Genomic DNA, 21,153 nt, shown 5'->3' on the forward strand with positions numbered 1-21,153 from the left:
AGGTGCATCCATGGGGACAGTGTAAGGTACCCGCTGCGGCCGACTACGATGTTGTATAAGAATAAGGTCTATAGGGTTACTTTTGCAGTAGTGCCTAGAGCTCCCTACGCCCTTATATTAGGCCGGGATTGGGAAGGCCTGGAAGAATATTTGGGTGCCAAACAAGACTTAGTGGGTACTCGGTCCCAGGGTCCTGTGACCTCAGGGGGGGAGGCAGAGTTGGGCAGTATTTTTCCCTTTAGCGGGGAGGTGGTACAAAGATATCCCAGGAGGCAAAACCAGCAGACCCCCACCCAGAAGCGGAAGCAAAAGCGTCAAAGAACTCGGGCTCTGAAACAGGTGTCCAATACGAAAGAGATACCCTGGCTGCCGAAGGAGGTAGTGGAAGCATTCCCTACTTTTCCGGCTGAACAAAAAGCTGATGCCTCCCTACAGGGCTTGGTTAAGTTCGAAAAGAGGCAGGGGTTGCTGTATAGACGGAGCCCAGGGGAGACCCCTAATACCAAAGGGGAGCAGCTTGTGGTTCCGCAGGGATTTAGGAGGATAATATTGCAAACTGCCCATGACCATCCTCTTTCAGGGCACAAAGGGGAGGAGGCAACAAAGAGACAGATTTTGAGGAGATTCTTTTGGCCAGGGGTACCCCAGGATGTGACCAATTTTTGCAAATCCTGCCCCGTCTGCCAAAGACTGTCCTTAACTAAGCCTGCCCGGGCCCCGCTCATTCCCATCCCCAAGGTGGAGGAACCGTTAGCTAGGCTGGCAATGGACATAGTGGGTCCGCTGGAGAAAACTCCACAGGGACACGGCTTTATCCTGGTGGTCATGGATGTGGCCACCAGATATCCGTGGGCTTTCCCGTTGCGGAAGACGTCTTCGCCCGCCATTATGAGGGAGTTAATAGGACTGTTTTGTACAGTGGGGTTTCCACGGGAGGTCTTGACGGATCAGGGCAGTAATTTCCTCTCAAAGGAGATGGAAAGGTTTTGGCAAGGGTTTGGTATTCGGCACATAAAGACTTCGGCCTACCATCCCCAAGCCAACGGAATGGTTGAACGTTTTAACCAAACGCTCAAACAAATGTTAAAGAAGACCTTAGGACAGGAAAGGAAAGTTTGGAATCTTTTCGTTCCTTTAGTGCTGTTCGCAGCCAGGGAAAAGGTCCAAGATTCTCTCGGGGTAAGCCCCTTTGAGATGTATGGTAGGACTCCCCGAGGTATACTGGACATTGTAAAGGATCAGTGGGGGTCACCGGAAGGGGCAGAAGCCAATGTTATATTCTATTTGGACCAGTTGAGGAAACGGCTAACACGGGTGGCCCAGATAGGTAAGGGCAATCTAGAATGGGGTCAGCAAAGGCACAAGTTCTATTATGACAAGAAGGCCAAAGCCCGTCACTTGAAAGTGGGTGATAGAGTTTTGATTTTGGTACCTTCAGATCCACATAAGTTTCTGGCCGAATGGAAAGGCCCGGCCACTATTGTGGAGAAACTAAATCAAGTGGATTATCGGGTCCGGGATGAAAAAAACAGGATCCAAACATACCATATCAACCTCTTGAAGCCCTGGTGGGACAGGGAGACTTTGGCCCTGATGGCGGAACAGAGACAGGACGATGACCTAGGACCCCAGGTAGCAGACCTAACCCAAACGGAGGGAGTCAACATAGGGACTGATCTGTCAGATAGGCAAGCGGGACAGTTGGAAGCCCTAGTGCAGAAGTTCCAGGATGTGTTTTCCCCCATACCTGGTCGTACCGAGGTAGTCACCCATGAGATAATCACTACCCCGGGAAGGATAGTGAGGGTAAAACCTTATAGATTATCCGAAGGGAAGAAGGAGTTAGTGCAAAAACTGGTGGACGAAATGCTGACCTTGGGGATGATTGAACCATCGCAAAGCCCTTGGTGCAGTCCGATTGTTATAGTGCCCAAGGCTGATGGTACCCCCAGGTTTTGTATAGACTTTAGGCAGCTCAATGAAATCTCACAGTTTGATGCCTTCCCTATGCCGCGGGTGGATGAACTATTAGATCAATTGGGGCAAGACCAATATCTCTCTACCCTAGATTTGACCAAGGGCTATTGGCAGATCCCCCTTTCACCCAATGCCAAACCTAAGACAGCCTTCAGTACGCCACATGGCTTGTATCAGTTCAAGTGTATGCCGTTTGGACTCCATGGTGCTGCTGCTACTTGTCAAAGAGGAATCACAGAAGTGCTAAGGAGGCATCACCAATATGCGGAGGCCTACTTAGACGATATTGTGATATACTCCCAGAGTTGGCCGCAGCACCTGGAGCAGGTAAAGGCTGTTTTAGAATCACTGAGGAAAGCGGGGTTTACGATTAACCCGAAGAAATGTTATTTGGGACAGAGGGAGGTTAAGTACCTGGGTTACGTCGTGGGGAGAGGACAGGTAAAACCCCTGGTTGACAAAGCGCGATGTGTAAGAGACTATCCTTTGCCAAGCACCAAAAAGCAACTCCGAGGGTTTCTAGGGTTGATCAGATACTACCGACGGTTTATACCTGCATTTGCCACCAGGGCAACGGCTCTCACGGACATGTTGAAAAAGGATAGTCTGGATACCCTCTGGTGGGAGGCTACGGGTAGAGAAGCAGTAGAAGACCTCAAGAAGGCCTTATGCACGAACCCAGTGTTTAAATCCATTGACTTTACTAAACCTCTAATCCTACAAACTGATGCCTCCGGGACGGGATTAGGGGCAATACTTAGTCAAGAGGTGCAGGGGATGGAGCATCCGGTGTTATATTTAAGTCGGAAGCTACACCCCAATGAGAGGAACTACACCACGGTTGAACTAGAATGTTTGGCCGCCCGGTGGGCGATGCAGGCCCTTGAGCATTATTTACAAGAGCGTGAATTCACTCTGGTTACAGATCACGCAGCGTTGAAGTGGCTTAATACTATGAGGAACAATAACGCCCGCCTCACCCGGTGGTATTTGGCCCTTCAAACCTTTCGATTCAAGGTAGTGCATCGACCGGGGCGTCTGAGTACAAATGTGGTTAGTTTGTCCAGAATGCAGGAGAACACTGAGACACAGTTAAAACACAGGGACAGTCAGCAGTCAAAGGTGGAGGTATGTCACAAACCCGGCACTGAAGTTAGGTTTGTGCCAGGAAAAAGACAAAAACCCCTAAACTTTAGGAGAGCTGATCAATGTGGCAGCCCTTCCAGCAGCAGACAGCAAGACTCTAGCCCTTATGAGAGTGCCCAAGAGCAGGAGCCCTGGGGGGAGGGGAAGCAGGATGAGTTTAGTAACTTCCCTAAGCCTAAAGCAGCCCCTAGCAAAATGCACCCTAGCAGGCAGGCTCCTAGTCATGCTAGCACTCAGCTGCTGAGGCTAATTGAGCAGCAGCAGAAGGCTCAGGAAAAGCCAGCCCATCCCCCACTCAGGTTAGGGCGTGGCTTTCTCAGGTCTGGTCAAAGCCAGCAGAGCAAGCTTGGAAGGGTCAGTCTGGATCCAGCAGTGGAAGGAGACTCTTGGCCAACAAATGAGATCGAGATGGAAGACTTGGAAGCTGTCCCCTTGGTGAACCAGCTGGTCTGCTCTCAGTCTGAGGAAGAGATGGACACTTACCTGGAACCTGAGGAAGTGCCCATGGAACTAAGCTAAGTTTGATTTTGGCTTTTTGGATTGCTGACTGTGTTTTGTTTTTTGAATGCTGAGACTTGTGCTGGGAGAGTGAGCATTACCAAGCTCACTACTGAGGGACTGTGCAATATTTCAGAGGAAGTATGTTTTTTTTTTCTTTCCTCTGTTTGGAGAACTGTGCCACTGAATGTTAGTGGGAATTGAGGGGAGAATCCACAGAAGATCCTTGGGCTGGGATTGTGGGGCCAGTATTGGCAGCTTTAATTGTGGATTCAGCAATTCCCCGTCTCCACCTGTTTACTGAAGCTGGGTGGAGAGGCCTGATTGCAGCTAGGCAATTATAGTGTGCTTTGAGAGCAATGAACTTTTAGGATTAACTGCTATAAGGACTGTGCTAGTTGATCCACTCCTGTTTTGCAGTTATCCTTTTCCGGTGTCCTCAAAGCTGACTAAGGACTGTTATACTTACCTGAGGAAAGGCTGAGTGTAATCTTGGGCAAGACCAAGTTTTGTTTGTATTTGTTTCTTTTGTTCTGCCTTGACCTTTGAAGCCTTAGCCACCTGGCTGAAGGAAGCTGGGTTAGGCATTAAAGACTTATTATTCTGAGGGGAACCAAGCTGTGCTGAACTTTATTTTTGCTCCTCATATTAACACTAGCAGGGCCTTCAACCCGTGAAGGCACGCCAGGGACTGTGTTTTGCACACCTGCCGGTAGCCATTCTGACTACTCGGTACCGGGGGTGTGACAATATACATTAACATTTTATAACATATTCAATATTCTTTTTGTCCTTCTTAAAACTTATTTCAGACAGTTTGTCTATGTATCAGGCAAGCTGATGAAATGTTCTCAGCCTTATTCTGGAGGAGGGGTACTCCCTCCTCCTGCTTTGAACAACTGACAGTTTCATGTTACACTTACACAGTCCTAAGTGTGGGCTACCAATGCCCCCCTTCCTATGCTGGAAACTGATACAGCAGTTTCTGACTAATTATTTCCAGATGTTGCTTTGGGATTTTTCCTTAGTGTTCCTTATGTAAAACATTTCACTTTAAGTACCCCTTCTTTTACAAATCATTTATATCACCACATATCACACATTCGGGGGCCCCCAAACATTCATACCATGTATTTCATTCATATTTAATGCATGTTATATCTCAGTTTGGAATACGTAATCTAATATGCTCTTCCTAACCAGCCTAAGGCACATCTGGTATCAATTAGAACCACGAGGCTAAAAGCGGGAAAAACCTGAACAAAGACTAGGGATATAGGCTGAACACAAAATGGAGTAAAGCCAAGCAGAAGACATAGAAAAACAGCGAACAAAATGGAGTCACTACCTCAAGATGGAGTTCAGATATATCCTGATTTCCTTTATGATCTAGCTTAATAGCAAAGTATATAAAAAGAATATTATTATGCTTTTCCTTAATATTAATCTGTAGTGTGTTTTTCTGGCCTTGGCTACATCCATATTCAGATTTTTATTCACCAATTTTTCGTACGCTTCTATTGGGTGTGGCCTTAACTAACACATAGGCTTGTATCTAACTACAGTTACCCAGAATCATATGAAAAGCAGGCGCTTTTGTAGAAAAACTCCACAAAATACTGCATTATCATGTCCTGACGTCCATTCCATTACCATCCCATAGACATCGCCCCCTACTGGCCACGAGCCACTACTCCTCAGCTGGAGTAAGTTTTGACGGAGATTTCGGCAGTTGGAACCCAAGCACATACCGGATAGAACTTGGATTCTTGCCCAGAAATAGCTAAGAAGAAAAATTTTAAAAATTTAAATTGAATCAGGTTGGGCAGACTGGATGGACCATTCGAGTCTTTATCTGCCGTCATCTACTATTTTACTATGCTACTATAGTCACGGGACCATGATGTGACATCAGAAGAGAGTTAAGTGCCACTGTATATTTAGAAATAGCTAACTCAGGAAGGTTTAACTGCCCAGTTAAACCCTTTTGAATATCAGGGGTCATTTTATCAAGCCGCGCTAGCAGGGTTAGCGCGTCGGACATTTCATCACGTGCTAAGCCCCGCGGCCGGCTAAAAAGCTAATGCCTACTCAATGCATGCGTTTGTGGCTAGCACGGCAGGCAGTTTAACGCGCGGTATTATGCGCATTAAACCCCTATCGCAGCTTGATAAAAGGACCCCTTAGTTTTTCTTTTCCAAACATATATGTTGTTGATTGTATAAATTAGTACTATGTCTTACTTTTTAATTTTTAATTTCATATTTCTTTTATTCCAGAAGCTTTAGATATCCTATTGGTTTCTTTGGACCAGGCTCCAGTAAATTCGGACCACATTCGTGTACTGTTTTTCATTGCTGAATCCGTTTTGTATAGGATTTGTTGTGATGCCGTGCATAAATCATATTTATATTCAAATGAAGTCAAACTCTCAAAGGTACTATATAGTTTAAATATTGGATTACTTTCTTTTACATACCACTTTTAGCATCTATGGTGCTTTTGGTTTATGAAGTTTTACTGGCAGGATAGCTTTTGATAGGCACATTTAAAACACTATGGGCATTGAGAAGATCAAAGAAAGTGGATGATAATACAGGGCATGCTATAAATAGATGAGGTAAGAAACCCTCTAGGATCAAAGATAACCCAAGATGGGAAAGAAAAGAATAATGCAATATTAATAGAATACCTTATAATCAATTCTGGCATTTCTTGTTGCTGCTTATGTGCAAAAAATAGAAATAAAGATACCCGTATTTTTCGCTCCATAAGACACACTTTTTCCACCCCCAAAAAGGGAGTGGAAATAAGGGTGAGTCTTAAGGAGCGAATGTAAAAAAAAACAAACTCAAACCCCCATACCTTTTTTTCCCATCCCGGCGGTCTAGCACGCTTTCTTCGCTCCTGCCTTGGTTCCCCTGCTTTTCCAGCAGCGGCACAGCAAGCACGTGCATTTTGCGTGCTTGCTGGGTCCTGCACTGCACTTCGAATGGCTGCCTGTCAATTCTCGTTCCCTGGGTCTGGCTGGCTGGCTGGCTTGGGTCTGGCTGGCTGGCTTGGGGTTGGCTGGGGGCTGCTGACTGTCTTGGGGTGGGTTGGCTGGTTGGCCGATTGCCTTGGGGATGGCTGGCATGGGGTTGGCTGGGGTCTGGCTGGCTTAGTGTGGGTTGGCTCAACCGGTTGCCTTGGGGCTGTCTGGCTGTCTTGGGGCTGGCTGTGGGCTGGCTGGCTGGGGTGGGTTGGCTGCCTTGGGGCTTGCTGGCTGGTTTGGGATTAGCTGGCTGGCTTGCTGGGGGCTGGCTGGCTGGCTTGGGACTGGCTGGCTGGCTTAGGACTGGCTATGAGCTGGATGGCTGGCTGCTACTACATGTGCCTACCATTAGATGTGCCCACCACTAGACGTGCTCTGTACCCTGTCCCAGCCTACCACTAGACCACCAGAGGGGGGTAGGGTACAAGGCACACCATTTGGTTCAGAATTTTTTTTTTCTTGGTTTTTCCTCCTCTACAGGTGGGTGTGTCTTATGGAGTGAAAAATACGGATAGTTTAAAATTCTGTTGTAGAATATTGAAAGGATGCTAGAGAGCACTACATTATAAGAAAAACAGAATCTGCCCAATATTCAGCACTATTGAACTTGACAGGAGCAGCTCCTGGACAGTTAAATAGCACTTAACCATCTAAGCATTAATATTCAGCATGAGATGGCTGCAGAATATTAGTACGTAGCAGCTAGCCTGGAGATCGGCTATGTTGCACGACATAGCATCAATATTCATTGGCTGACTCACTAAGTTAAACGGCTAGCTAGACTCTCATAAATAGCAAACCTATATTTGGCCACTAAAACTTAACTGGCCAGCTGATGAATATCAGCTTAACTAGCTCTGTTTCTGGCAGGCCCCAAAAAAGGAAAGTCAATGTCAGTCACCAGATACGGCCTGCATTGAATTTCTGAATTTGTCACCAACTGTGGGAGATAGCTGGGCTGCCTTCCACAGTATGTATATGGGGTCCAGTGTGTGTGTTAAAATATGACATACTATAGATGCATTTATACACATTATACACACGTGCCTGGACTTGGCTGTGACCTCACTGTTTGAGCTAAATATAACATTGCATTCTTTCATATTTGTCACTGGCTAATCTTTTACTGCTGTTTTCAGATTTTTGATTATCTGTTCTGTTGCTGTGAATTTCTATGCTTTCTCAAAAAAAAAATAAAAAAACATTTCAAACTTTGACTTAATCTGAACCTATGCACACAGCTTAGACTAACTTTTCCAAAACTGTTACATCTCTGTTTATTGCCAGCTTTGGTGGAAATTAGATATTTATCAGTGACCATTCTAATAACTTTATTTATTGTACAATCCCACTTTGTTTTGGGACCAGTGGGTTATTTCTGTCCACCTGCCAGGACTTCAGGAGAAGGCGGGAGGAAGGTCTAGGGAAGTCACGATCCTGGAGAGCTGAGCGCCGACTGTCCCTGGCAGAATCAATAGAGCCGCCAGACTGGAGAAAGGCAGTCGGGAGCAGGAGGTGCTCTGCCCAAAAATGCAAGAACTGCTGCTGCTGCTGCTCTGATGTCTTGAGCCTGATAATGGGAAGTTGAGGGGGGGGGGCGCTACGCATTCTTGTAAGTGCCATGCTGAAAGGAAACTGGAACGGCTCTCATGGAAGGATTTATAGACTGGCTTTTTCTTTTCCTCGGCCCTGGGCGTCCAGAGATTTGGGCCTGCAGAAGCCTTGCGCTGACCAGCATTCCTCTCCCCAACGTCAATTCTGACATCGGAGAGGAATTTCTGGGCCAGCCAATCGCTGCCTGGCTGGCCCGGAACTTCCTCTCCGACATCAGAATTGAAGGGGAGCAGAATGCTGGTCAGTGCAAGGCTTCTGCATGCAGAGCTTGGGGCGGCGGTGGCTTGGAGGCCTGTTCCCCGGTGGCGGCAGCAAACCTAGTGGCTTGGGGGATGGCAGGGAGAAAGAAACAAAGGGGGCAGGCAGGGAGACAGAAAGAAGTGGGGGCAGAGAGACAAAGAAGGGAAACAAAGAAAGAGGCAACAGGGAGACAGAAAGAAAGTGGGCATGGAGAGAAAGAAAGAACAGGAGGCAGGGAGAAAGAAAGAAAAAGTTGGGGGAGAGAATGAGGTCTGGAGGAGAGAAAGCATATAGGAGGCTGAAAGAAGGGAAGAAATATTGGATGCAGGAGTGGGCTGAAGTCAGAAGATGTCAGAAGAAGAAGTGCAGCCAGAGTGAAGTCAGAAGAAAGTGCAATCAGAGACTCATGAAATCACCAGACAACAAAAGTGGGAAAAATGATTTTATTTTCAATTTAGTGATCAAAATGTGTCCGTTTTGAGAATTTATATCTGCTGTCTATATTTTGCACTATGGCTCCCTTTTACTAAACCGCAATAGCGGTTTTTAGCGCAGGGAGCCTATGAGCGTCGAGAACAGCGTGGGGCTTTCAGCGCAGCTCCCTGGGCTAAAAACTGCTATGTGGTTTAGTAAAAAAGGAGGGGGTATATTTGTCTTTTTTGTATAGTTGTTCCTGAGGTGACAGTGCACTTTGAAAAAAACCCGGAATATGAATGATAATTAACATTTTCTCTGCCTTTCAGTATGCTTTGTGTGGTTTTAAAAAATTATTTTATTGTTGGTAGATCATTTTGACTTGGTCATTTTAAAATTAGCTCGCAAGCCCAAAAAGTGTGGGCACCCCTGTTTTAGATGGTTTCCCTGCATGCCCTATTTTCCCCCTGCCCCTAAAATCCTAAAATCTCTGTTTTTGAGGGTTCTCTGTGGTTTTCCCGGGCTATTTTTAGTCCAAGCAGGCCCTCAGTAGCCATCTTGGATTTTTCCAGATTTGATTTTAAAGTTATTTTTTTATACTTTCCAGCTTCATTTTTGAAAGAAAACCACAAAGATAACCTCCCTAGGGCAGGATGTTATGGATTCATGCCTCATTTGTGGCAGATGGCTGGCGAATTCGCAGCTGTGTTCCATGTGTGCTGCGGCCCAAGATGGGTGTGCGGCTTGCCTGGGAGGGTCTTCAAGCGCTTTCTGCCTCGACTTCCACAAAAGTAGCGTCAGGGGACCCTGGGGAGTGCGCTGGCGATGTTTTGGTGAAACACAGCCGTGTCTCTGTCAATAAGAACATAAGCCGTGCCTCTGCTGGGTCAAATCAGAGATCCATCATGCCCAGCAGTCCGCTCACGTGGCAGCCCATCAGGTCACCTCACAAATCCTCCAAACAGTCCAAAATTGATGTGCAGAGGTGGGCTCCTGCCACGGAGAATGTGTTTTCCCTGGAATTTGTGGATATTCTTTATCAGGCATACTTAGTTAAAAAGTCTCTGCCTCTTTCCCTTTTGCTCTGTAGGGGTCACAGGGATCACTGCTCCTTTGGTGGTGCCGGTAGGTAAGCTGGCTGTGCCCACTGTTGTGCCAGACACTTTTTCATGCCTCTGCTTTCGCCGGGAGGCACTGCGGCAGTCGCAGATGTGGCGAATTTGACAGATCTCCAGGATCTGGACCTGTATGGAGCCCCTAATATGGGGGAAGATCCCCCTGTGTTCATATTTTTTTCCAGCATGCACACAATGTTAATTTGATCTCTGCAAGAATTGCAGCTGCAGGCTATGCAGACTATAACTGAAGAATATTCCCTCATGAGTGACCAAAGGCCACAATGTGCCTCTCTTCCTGTTTATCCTGACCAGCTGTGGAAACCCTGAGAGAACATCATGACCCATCTGGTTTGTCCAATTTGATTCCTAGTTCAATGGCCTGAGTTGATATCTGTCTTTCTCCTCATTATTTTGAAAGCTTGTCCCATGCTTTTTTTTAAATTGTGTTATTGCTTTTGTTTCCATCTTCTTTACTAATAAGATGTCCATCAATATGCCACCCTTTCTATGAAGAAATATTTTCTATTGTGTTATTCCTAATCTATCCTTTTGGAGCATCATACTATGGCCTTTCGTTCTAAATCATTCTATCTTTATAAGAAAAGTTTATTACTTGTGAAATATTTATACAGTAGAATCTCAAGCAACCAACACTCTTACCAACTGTCAAAAAAATAAAATTTGTCCTCCCTCCAGCCCCCGAAGCTGGTGGGGATACAGGCAAGGCTTAATGATGCGCTTGCGAGTCATACTCCTCCAGGGCTGGCCTGTCCACTTTGGGCTCTGGCCTGACAAAAATTGGTTCTCTAGTTATGTTAATGCTCCTAGTGGTCACCTATCCAGCAACTTTGGGGATTTCAAGCTTTGGTCCTTCCTTTCTCTGGTATACGCTCATCTCCTCCACTTCCAGGACTTCATACCAGATTTTTTGTTCAAGGGCAGATAAAGTCACAGTACCAGTCCTTAGGGTTCCATAATATGAGTCCAGTTGTCTTCACTCGGCACAACCTCTTCTTCCCTCTTCTTCCCTTTCTGCTGGAAATCTTTGATGCCTCATGAAGCATTTCATCAATGTGCCTCTCATTCTCACGGATGATTCTCCGACTTGCCACCTCCTGTCTTAATTCCTTCACACCTTTCATGAGGGATTAAAGTTGAAGATATCTTGTACATAGAACCACCCCTTCTGCTTCAGTAGAAGTAGTGGAGACATAAACAGTTACAGAATTCCAAAAATGCTTGGGACAGACACAAAGGATACCTAAATAAAATTAGATTGGATTTATTAATGTGATATACCAGGCATTGCAATAGTGTTACAGTGGTTTACAATTAATAATTGCAAACTTGCACATAATGTAATAATAAATTCATCTCTCCAGTATTATAAAAATAACTAAAATACTGTGTATCCTTGCCAAATCAACATGCTCTATTAGTGATAATGTTGCAATAATAGAGTTTTAGTAGCTTTATGAAAAGCTAAATTGGAAGGCTCCTTCTGTATTTCTAAACAAGCTCCAGCACTTCTGCACTATTTTAAGGCACTTTTGTTACAATTTTAAGTTGTTTTATTTGTTTTTAACAGTATTATTTACCTGCTTGTGATTTTATTTTGTAGCCATCTTTGTGTCTTCCCTGTCTCTGCCGCCGCAAAGCGACGGCGTGCCGAACTCCACCCCCAGCAGGTTAGCCTATGATATTTCTACCCAGACTCTCTGATTACAAGTTCCCAGCCCTTCGGGTGGACATCATGTTCTTGGGATGCTATCACTTTAATGAGTGCCACATGTAACCCCAGTCTTTAAAAAAAATTTACATTGATTGCCTGTTGAATTCCGAATTGAGTACAAAATGTTGACCATCATACATCACGTACTCTACAGAGAGACACCATGGTATGGCACCCTGCTATGCTCCTTTCTCTCTCCATCCAAATCAGCAAAGTTCCATGATGACTGCATCTGCAGCCTCTGCTTCGGAAGACATAAGTGACATCAGAGGGGGGTGGGCTGGCAAATGCAGGGAGTTGCGGCAAGGTCCCGTGATGACTGCAGCTGCCAGTCCACCCCTCTGATGTCACTCACCTCTTCTGGAGCAGCGGTAGTAGACGCAGACATCGTGGGACCTTCCTGCACTTCGGCGTGGCTGCCGACTCTGCTCCGGAGTAAGTATGGCAGCCGCGCTGAGGTGCCGTTTAGGGCAGCGCGGAAGATTCCTGACCCAGCCGTCTGTGCACCCCCCTTGGGCTGACACCCGGGGCGGTCCGCACCCCCCGCCCTTGGTACGCCACTGTGTACCATATTTATCAAGTTCTCTTGAATCAATATGGGGTTCAACTGCTGTAACAGTCAGAAGTAATAGAAAAGGATGTGCAGTTTAAAAGATAAGTGTTATCACACCTAACACCAAGAATCATGATATTCTGACACAGAGGTAAACGCTGTCCATTTATTTTTGGCAGAACTCTTAAATCATTGTGCCTATGTGAGAGTCAAATAGCTGTGGATTTCTCTCCATGTTTAAAATTAGATCTTGCTCCCACATCCATCTGTGAAAACCTTAAGCCTACTGTTGAACCTTGAAATAATTTCCTCTTGATTGTTCTCCATAAATACAATAAGCTGAATATTGTCAGCAGAAATATGAAAATCAACATCCTAAGTGTTAGCAGTCTGCCTAGTTGTAGAAGATAAAGGATAGGCGAGAGAAGTGATTCTTGGGAATGCTGGATTTAGAAAGTCTTTTGGGAGAAAGCTGCTGATTGCAACTTAACAGAAAATAGAATGGCGATGAAAATGATAAAAGGGATGGGACAACTTCCCTATGAGGAAAGGCTAAAGCGGTTAAGTCTCTTCAGCTTGGAGAAGAGATGGCTCCTGGAGATATGATAAAGGTCTATAAAATAATGAGTGGAGTGGAAAGGGTAGATGTGAATCACTTGTTCACTCTTTTCAAAAATACTAGGACTAGGGAGCATGTGATGAAGTTACTAAGAAGTAGATTTAAAACAAACCGGAAAAAATATTTCTTCATACAACCTATAATTAAACTCTGAAATTCATTGCCAAATAATGTGATAAAATCAGTTAGCTTAGCGGGGTTGTACACCTTTTTCAGATCTACGGTAAATTGGGCAACGTTGTGCTTTCGCCATGAATGAACCACAGACGTAACAGAAACTATCTGGATGATTAGTACAATGTCATGATAAAGACTTGATATTAATCACCGTAAATAATGTCTGTATCATAAAAAAAGAAAAACAACTGTTGTTAACCCTCCTTATACGTTTATCCTATAAACGCATGATATATCGCCCAATTAATGTTTATAATTATATATAATGAGCCTCATAAAAATGTGACGTGCTAGTGAAAAACTAAACACAGATTTGGAATCAGCATGGAAAATACTACAAAACCCATCCAACATTAGCTCTGATGAAAATGATATGTTGATCTGTGTAATGATTTGATAATGAATGTGATTATTGGAAAGACTGGATGTATCATGCAGATTTTTATCTGCCATCTTTTACTTCATTACTATGTAAAATCTGCTAACTTGCTTCAAAAGCTGTCATGAATAACTAAGGGCTCCTTTTACAATGCCGTGTTAGTGCTTTAATGCGCGGAATAGCGCGTGCTTAATTGCCGTGTGCGCTAGACCTTAATGACAGCATTGAGCTGGCATTATTCTAGAAGCGTAGTGGTAATTTTATGCATGCGCTAAAAACGCTAGTGCACCTTAGTAAAAGGAGCCCTAAGTCTTGCATTTCTTATGAAAGTATATAGTATCTTTAGATCTTGAAGTTCTCCTGGTAATTTGTTCCATAAAACTGGATCTACACATGAGAAGGCAAGTTTCCTTGTTGCAGCCCTGATCTCTTCTGAAGACCCTCCTCTATTGAATGCAATGGACTCCCTGGTCTATATTTCGTAATACAAGATGCTAAATCTTTAGATTCTATACCTTGTTGGAGTTTTAAAATCAAAGTTAAACTCTTATACTCAATCTGCTGCTCTGTTGGCCAGTTAAATTATTGCAGACTTTGTTAAGGTAAATTTTGGAAATAGCTAGTTAGGATTTGTTGTGAGGAAGTGTTTAAAGACATGCAATCAGATTTTTTTGTTTCTTGTTCTTAATTACCTTTTTCAGTTTTCCATAACTCTTCTTTTGTGTTGAAAATGTAGTCATAGAAGTCAGCTCTGTAGGTGTTTGAGCATCTCCAATATCAACCAAATTCCAGGGATGTCCAGGGAGGGGTAATTTCCATTGGTTTTAGCACCCCCAATTACTGTGAAATGTTGTATTCTTTGTGGAAAGTATGTTGCTTACATCAGTGAAACAAACTCCTACTTAATGCTTTTTGAGTTGTATTTGTTTTAGATAGCAGAATGAGAAAGATATAATGGTGTGAGGATTTGTGAAAAATGTCCAAGAATGTGAAGACTTTTAGAAGACACTATAAATGAATTAAACATTTAGATATTATTGAATGTCATATGATGAAAAAACATGTTACTACTTTTCACAGATTGGATTTTTGACATTCTTGAGGCTTTTTGTTTTCCACCTCTCTGATAAATTGGTACCTTATAAGGAAAATAAATGCCGGCTTCTTACATTTATACAAGGTAAAATGTATTTTATTTAAAAATACAAAATAGACGTTTGATGCCACAATAATGTCTTGTAGATCACTTTAGAGCATTTGTCTTGAAAATCTGTTACCTTTAAAGAATACATATTTAACCCTCTTAACTCTAAAGGTATTTATAGCCTCCATAACCAAAAATATTTGATAATTTCACAAATTTCTATAATGTTACTTGGCTTATATTACTCAAAAGCATTTTAGTTGGGTTGAGTTGGTCTTACATACTGTATGAAAGATTCTTTGATCAGTTCTAAGACCTGTAAATATTCTATGTCAGATCATTGGTGTTCCTATAATGTGATGTCATAAATTATGTACATAGGCTTTGGAACGGGGGGGGGGGGGGGCACAGGAGCTATGGCCTCCCCCCAAAAAATTGGCAGTAGGACCTCTTATGTGGCTCACAGCTCTCCACTGGGTTCCAAGGCCCCCTTTACCTCAAAAACTGCAAGGAGGGTGCTGGTATGGCACTGATTTACCAGCGCTGCCAGGGACCTTCTCCACACAATCTATTTTTAATAAAGTCATGTTACATCAGCCTGATAGGAAGAGTATATATTTGGTGTGCCTATTGGAATTTTCAAGGGTTTACACAAAACATTTATATATTTACAATTTTCCTTTTTTAAAATATGATATATAAAATATATGTTTAGAGAATTTGCTAATATGAATATTTTGCTCTTCCAGTACTTCCTTCTTGTGAAACCGTCTATCAGCTCTATCCAAATGTTCTTTCAGCTCTGCGTTTTATGAATAAAGCTGCAGAAACAATATGCAGTAGTATGATGCCTCTTGAAAGAATGTCATCTTCTGATAATAGCTTCAAACAAAATCAGTATCCCCATACCTTTGATTTGGTAAATATTATAATGCAATTCTATATGATGCATATATCAAATAAGTAGTAATATTTTTGGTATGTCTGTGAAAATAAAAAATTGAACTTAACCCACCAAATCATCAATAAGAACAACTTTCATAGTCTAAAGCATGGGTGGGCAACTCCGGTCCTCGAGGGCCAGAATCCAGTCAGGTTTTCAGGATTTCCCCAATGAATATGCATGAGATCTATTTGCATGCACTACTTTTTTTTTTTAATTCATTATTTAGATTTTTAAAATAAACAACAATTGTTCTTAACAGGCAACATACGATATGAATACATCCAATATATTCTATCAGTAATAATCTTAATAAATCAAAAAAGTAATACAGAGAAAGTCCATTTTCCTATTGAATCAATAATATAACAAAAAAGAAGAAACCCATACTTTTTTTAAACATAGTCCTCAATATAGGAGGAGACAAAGAAAGAAATTCTTCCAGGAAAGATCACATATTAAAAATTTAAAAGGAAATTAAGTGAAAACCAATGGCTATAATAATGGACTTGAGTTATGCCGAAAATCACTATGGTGCAAAAGAAACTCCTTTTCCTTCTAAGAAGAAACGTAATTGATGCGAATCATAAAAGATATATCTATTGTTTTGAAATACAACAAAACATTTACAAGGAAATCTTAACTGAAAAGAGGCTCCTAATGATACAACTTTTTCCCTATATGTAAGAAATTATTTCCTTCTGGTTTGAGTCCATTTTGAAACATCCGGGTATATATATATATTCTTTCTCCCAAAAAAGAGACCTGTTTTAGACCATAATACAATTTCAAAATCATTTCTTTGTCCTGATGAAATACCAGGGATACTATCAAGGTAGCTCGTCCAGACAATTCAAGATTAGACGATTCCAATAAAGTTGTTAAATCTTGTTCAGTGGTTGTCTCAGTCTCTTTTATTGTCCTTTTTAGATAATAAATCTTCTGCAAAGGTGGTATATTTATTTCCATAATTTTTAATATAGAAACCATGCATGCACTACTTTCAATGCATATTCATTGGGGAAATCCTGAAAAAACCCGACTGGATTCTGGCCCTCAAGGACCGGAGTTGCCACCCATGGTTTAAAGTCACATAATACTATAACCTCTAATTATAACAATTTAAAGAATGTGACTAAGACTTAACAAGTTTGGTATATATAGGGATTGCTTTGCTATTTTAAATATTTTTATTCTTTAGGGAGCATAACTTTAGGGCTCCTTTTATCAAGGTGCGCTACTGGGGTTAGCGCATCGGACATTTCATCACGCACTAACCCCTGCGGCAAGCCAAAAAACTAGTGCGGCAGGCGGTTTAATGCGCAGTATTCCGCGCATTAAACCCCTACCGCACCTTGATAAAAGGAGCCCTTGGTGTATTCAGATATATTATTTTTATCAGTAAAATCAGATTGGTTTGATGTAACTAATTTCAGCCCCCTTTTATCGGGCTGTGGTAGAGCATTTTAGTGTGGGCCGGCAAGGTAAACGCTCTGACGCTCATTCAATTCCTATGAGCATCAGAACATTTACCTCACTGGCCTGTGCTAAGATGCTCTACTGTAGCTTGATAAAAGGAGGCCTTCGTGTGGTATTTTAAGTATAAATTGCTTCATCTATTCTAGAATTCTTCAAATTAGAGCTTAGTGTATTGTGAATCCAGCTGTTTATAACAATTTTTTATTTCTTAATTTTAAATGTATTACAATTCTCGATACATAAAGAAAATGCTATAGGAAAATTAAGTAACATAAAATCACAGTTTAATAGTATTAAGTTCACATCTGGATGAAAAATTTCCCACTCAATCTCCAAAGCAAATTTAAAAAACTTATAACTAAATCAATAAGAATTGGACAAAATCATCTTATATTTGAACCCAATTTTCTATTTCCACCCACAATAACTATGAAGGAAAAAAACAGGAAGTAGAGCTAACCTCCTCTTCTTCAAAGCCGCGCTAGCATCTGCCACATGGTAACGGCCCCGAAGCTCATAGAGTTTTAAAGGGCTTCGGGGCTGTTGCCATGTGGCAGCTGCTAGCATGGCTTTGTAGAAGAGGGGGTAAGTGGCATTATCATGTACAACAGGTTTATCTTTTAAGAAATTTTCAAGCTGTATAGAAGCCAAAAACACATACTGGACGTTCCTATAAATGACCAGACATGTAGGGCTGGATTCTGTAACTGGCGCCTAAGTCGGTGGCCACCTTGAAAGTGGCCGCTGATCATGTCAATCACTCGACAGCAGTGGTTACAGAATCATGCCTAAACTCAACCAAGAGAGGTGGCTGAAATGTAGGCCCGGAAAATCCTGGCTTACATATCAGTTGCCTATCTATGCCACTACAGGATCCAAAAGTCAGATCGCAGCAGGGGAAATTATCCTCGATCAGCTGAGCCGACAGTGCTCCAAGTTTCCAAGTTTTGTTTACATTTGATATACCGCATTAGTAATAACATCTTTGCGGTTTACATATTAAAATCAAGTTTTAACAATCTAATAGAAATTAGAAATACAATCTATAATAGGAAAGAAAGAAAGAAATAGTTTCAGAGTTGTTACTTTTGCTCAGTCATAGACTGTCCCCAGCAGGTCAACTCTGATCGAAGGTTTTAGCCCATCATCCGTAAGCATCCACGAACAGAAATGTTTTTAAGTGATTTTTTTTAAACTTTCAATGATAAGTTCCATTTGAATATGGTTTGGAAGCGCATTCCATAATTGTGGAGCAACAACTGAAAAGATGCGATCTCGGATGGATGAATATGTAATATGTTTTTGAGGTGGTACGGTAAGTAAATTCTGTTGGAGGGAATGAAGGGTACAAGGTTGTGTGTAGGAAATTAGGTAATTTTCCAGATGGGGTGGAGATCTGTTAACACGGGTTTTAAAAACCAAGAGTAAGATCTTATATGTTAGATGATGACTGATGTGCAACCAGTGTGCAGATTTTAATAAGGGGGTGACGTGATCAAATTTCTTTTTTCCAGTGATCATTTTTATTGCAGTGTTTTGAACCAGTTGAAAATGATTTAAGTCCTTTTGTTTGATACCGTAATGAAAAGTCATGACTTCAGGGAGTTCTGCCAGCTCAACTGATCAGGGGGAAATACCTCTGCCATGATCAGCTGAGTGGCTACATCAGAGGACCCCCGACATCAGCAGGAGGGATGCCCGCTCCCTCCTGCCGGAACCCTACAGCACCCTCTCAACTGTGATAGGCAGGAGGGATACTTACTCCCTCCTGCCTGCAGGCCCCTCAAACCCAAGATCCCAAAAGAGTAAACAAATTTTATGCTGCTTATCCCAGGAATAAGTAGTAGATTTTCCCAAATTCATGTAGGAACTTGTCCAAATCTTTTTCAATCCCTGCTAAGATAACAGCTTTCGCCACATTGAGTGAAGAAATATTTTCTCCAATTTGTTTTAAATTTACTACTTTGTAGCATCATTGTTCTTGTATTTTTGGAAAGAGTAAACAAGCAATTCGAGTCTTTCCATTCCACTCCACTCAGTGTTATGTGGACCGCTTAGGTTTAAGGGGGTTTATAAATTTTTAAATAAATAAACCTCTGTTATATCTCCCCTTCAGTCTTTTCTCCAAGCTGAAGAACTCTAGCTGTTTTAACCTTTCCTCATAGGGAAGTCGCCCCATCCCCTTAATTGTTTTTGTCACCCTTCTCTGCACCTTTTCTCTTTATCTTTTTAGAGATGCAGTGACTAAAATTGCAAACAATATTCTAGGTGTGGTCACACCATGGAGCAATACAAATGCATTATAATATTCTCAGTTTTGTTCTCCATTCCTCAGCATAATTTGGAATGGATTCAAGTTACACATAAGGGCAATCTCTCTGCATCAGGATGGAAATATAAAAGAATCCTTCTTCTTGGAGACTAGTGCAGTTGAACCCTTTCTACTAGGGGAAAGAGGGCAGGAATGTTACTTGATGTAGTTCCTCCTGACCTCAAAGAAAATGGGGATTCTCTATCTTATCCTATACCTGAGAGCTTTTAACAAATCTGTACTAAAAGAAGAGTTCAAAATAATTTCCCTGGGTATTTTAATCCCTTTTTGCTGTAAAGGAGATTGGCTATGTCCCTTGAATCTAAAGGAATTTTACACTTTAATAGAAATAAGCTCTATGCTACAGGTAGTATTTCAAATTCCTGTATTGCACTGTATTGGAGCACTGTCCTCATCATAGCCTTAGTACTACATGTATTTACAAAATACCTAGCTATCTTAGCAGCAAAGTTTATGGAAACTAGAGATACATATATTTCTATATTGGATGATTGACTGATCAAGTGCATATCTTAGGAAGGTGGCACAAAATTGAGGAACAAAATCATTTACATGCTGGAGTCACTAGGGATCGTCATAAATTATCTCATAGAACTATATCAAATAAAGATAAGGGGGAAATTTTTTTCTTCAAAAGAAAGGGTTACCATACTGGTATTCATAGTGGAAGAAATTAAAAAAAAAAAATGCAGTAGATGACATTGTGAAAAGGTTGTATAATCTTACCCATTCATACAACCCACTTTGATGCATCTCAGTATGAAACAAACCCAATGAACTCTGGTCTCAGTCCACACAGAGTTTTTCAGAAGTTATCCAAATCATTTGGTTGCTCTGAGATTCTCTTTCCTGGTGGCTGACTCAGTCAAATCTGGCCAAGAACATTCTCGCTTAAATTCCTCAGACAAAAATTGTCCTTATTACATGCATTCTAACTGGGCTGAGGTATTTATACAGTTGGACACCACATCCAGAGAATGGTCTAGTCAGGAAAAACTTAATTATATAAACTTCCTCCCAAGAATGATCTGGAATGCTCTAAAGTCTTTCATAGATCAGTAGTTCAACAAAATTATTCTAGTCCAAGCAGAAAATCAAGCCATGATATACTATACAAAGAATTAGGAAAGAACAAAGTCCTACTTCTGGTTTTGGAAAACTGTCAGGATTTGAGAACTGGGCCATCACATGTGGAATGGAATCAGAGCCACTCTCCTGTTGGGAAAGATGATGTCCTGGTGGACAAGCTGTTGAGTCCTGCAACCAAATGGGTAGATCCTGGATGGATCAGTAGCAAAAATGCTCCATCAGTGGGGAGCACTTGAGATCAACTTCTGCTCTCTCTCAACATGAAAGGGTATGCAGCTCTTTAGCCACTTGAGTGTGGCTCTGCCAGTAGCCAAAATTTTCCTGCACAGAAGGGCCCTGACACAGCAGCTGTTCTCACAAGCTGCCGGCGGCTGCCCTGAAGTTTTCCCTCTTTCACAACTTCCTGTTTCTGACTGGGCAGATCGCCACAGAGGGAAAGCTTTGGGGCAGCCGCTGGCAGTTTGTGAGAATGGCTTCATCAGAGCTGGATTAAAGTATAGGGCCTAAAATTGTCAGGAAGGCCCGCCGGTGCGGTGCTTTAGGGCCGTTTGGGCATCTCTTTCACCTTTGCTGGATTCGCAGCAGAGTCATTGCCCGCCTCCCCCCCCCCCAGCATCATCGTCCCGGGCCCTCCTCCAGCATCATCGTCCCGGGCCCCCCAATGT

At 42.4% G+C, this 21,153-nt stretch overlaps 1 protein-coding gene across 5 annotated transcripts in view; it reads left to right on the plus strand.

The window, feature by feature from the left end:
• The window catches only part of TMEM232 (transmembrane protein 232), a 179,989-nt gene that overhangs the window by 60,225 nt on the left and 98,611 nt on the right, over nt 1–21,153 (plus strand). For 4 of the 5 annotated variants that reach the window (XM_033929134.1, XM_033929133.1, XM_033929136.1 and 1 more), the window contains 3 exons: nt 5,901–6,058; nt 14,582–14,681; nt 15,395–15,564. In XM_033929134.1, the coding sequence (XP_033785025.1) occupies nt 5,901–6,058; nt 14,582–14,681; nt 15,395–15,564 (428 nt within the window). The remainder of the gene's footprint in view (nt 1–5,900; nt 6,059–14,581; nt 14,682–15,394; nt 15,565–21,153) is intronic. The other variant, XM_033929135.1, reaches the window with a different exon arrangement.

The sequence above is a fragment of the Geotrypetes seraphini genome, chromosome 1, assembly GCF_902459505.1.
Source record: "Geotrypetes seraphini chromosome 1, aGeoSer1.1, whole genome shotgun sequence".
Lineage (NCBI taxonomy): Eukaryota > Metazoa > Chordata > Amphibia > Gymnophiona > Dermophiidae > Geotrypetes > Geotrypetes seraphini.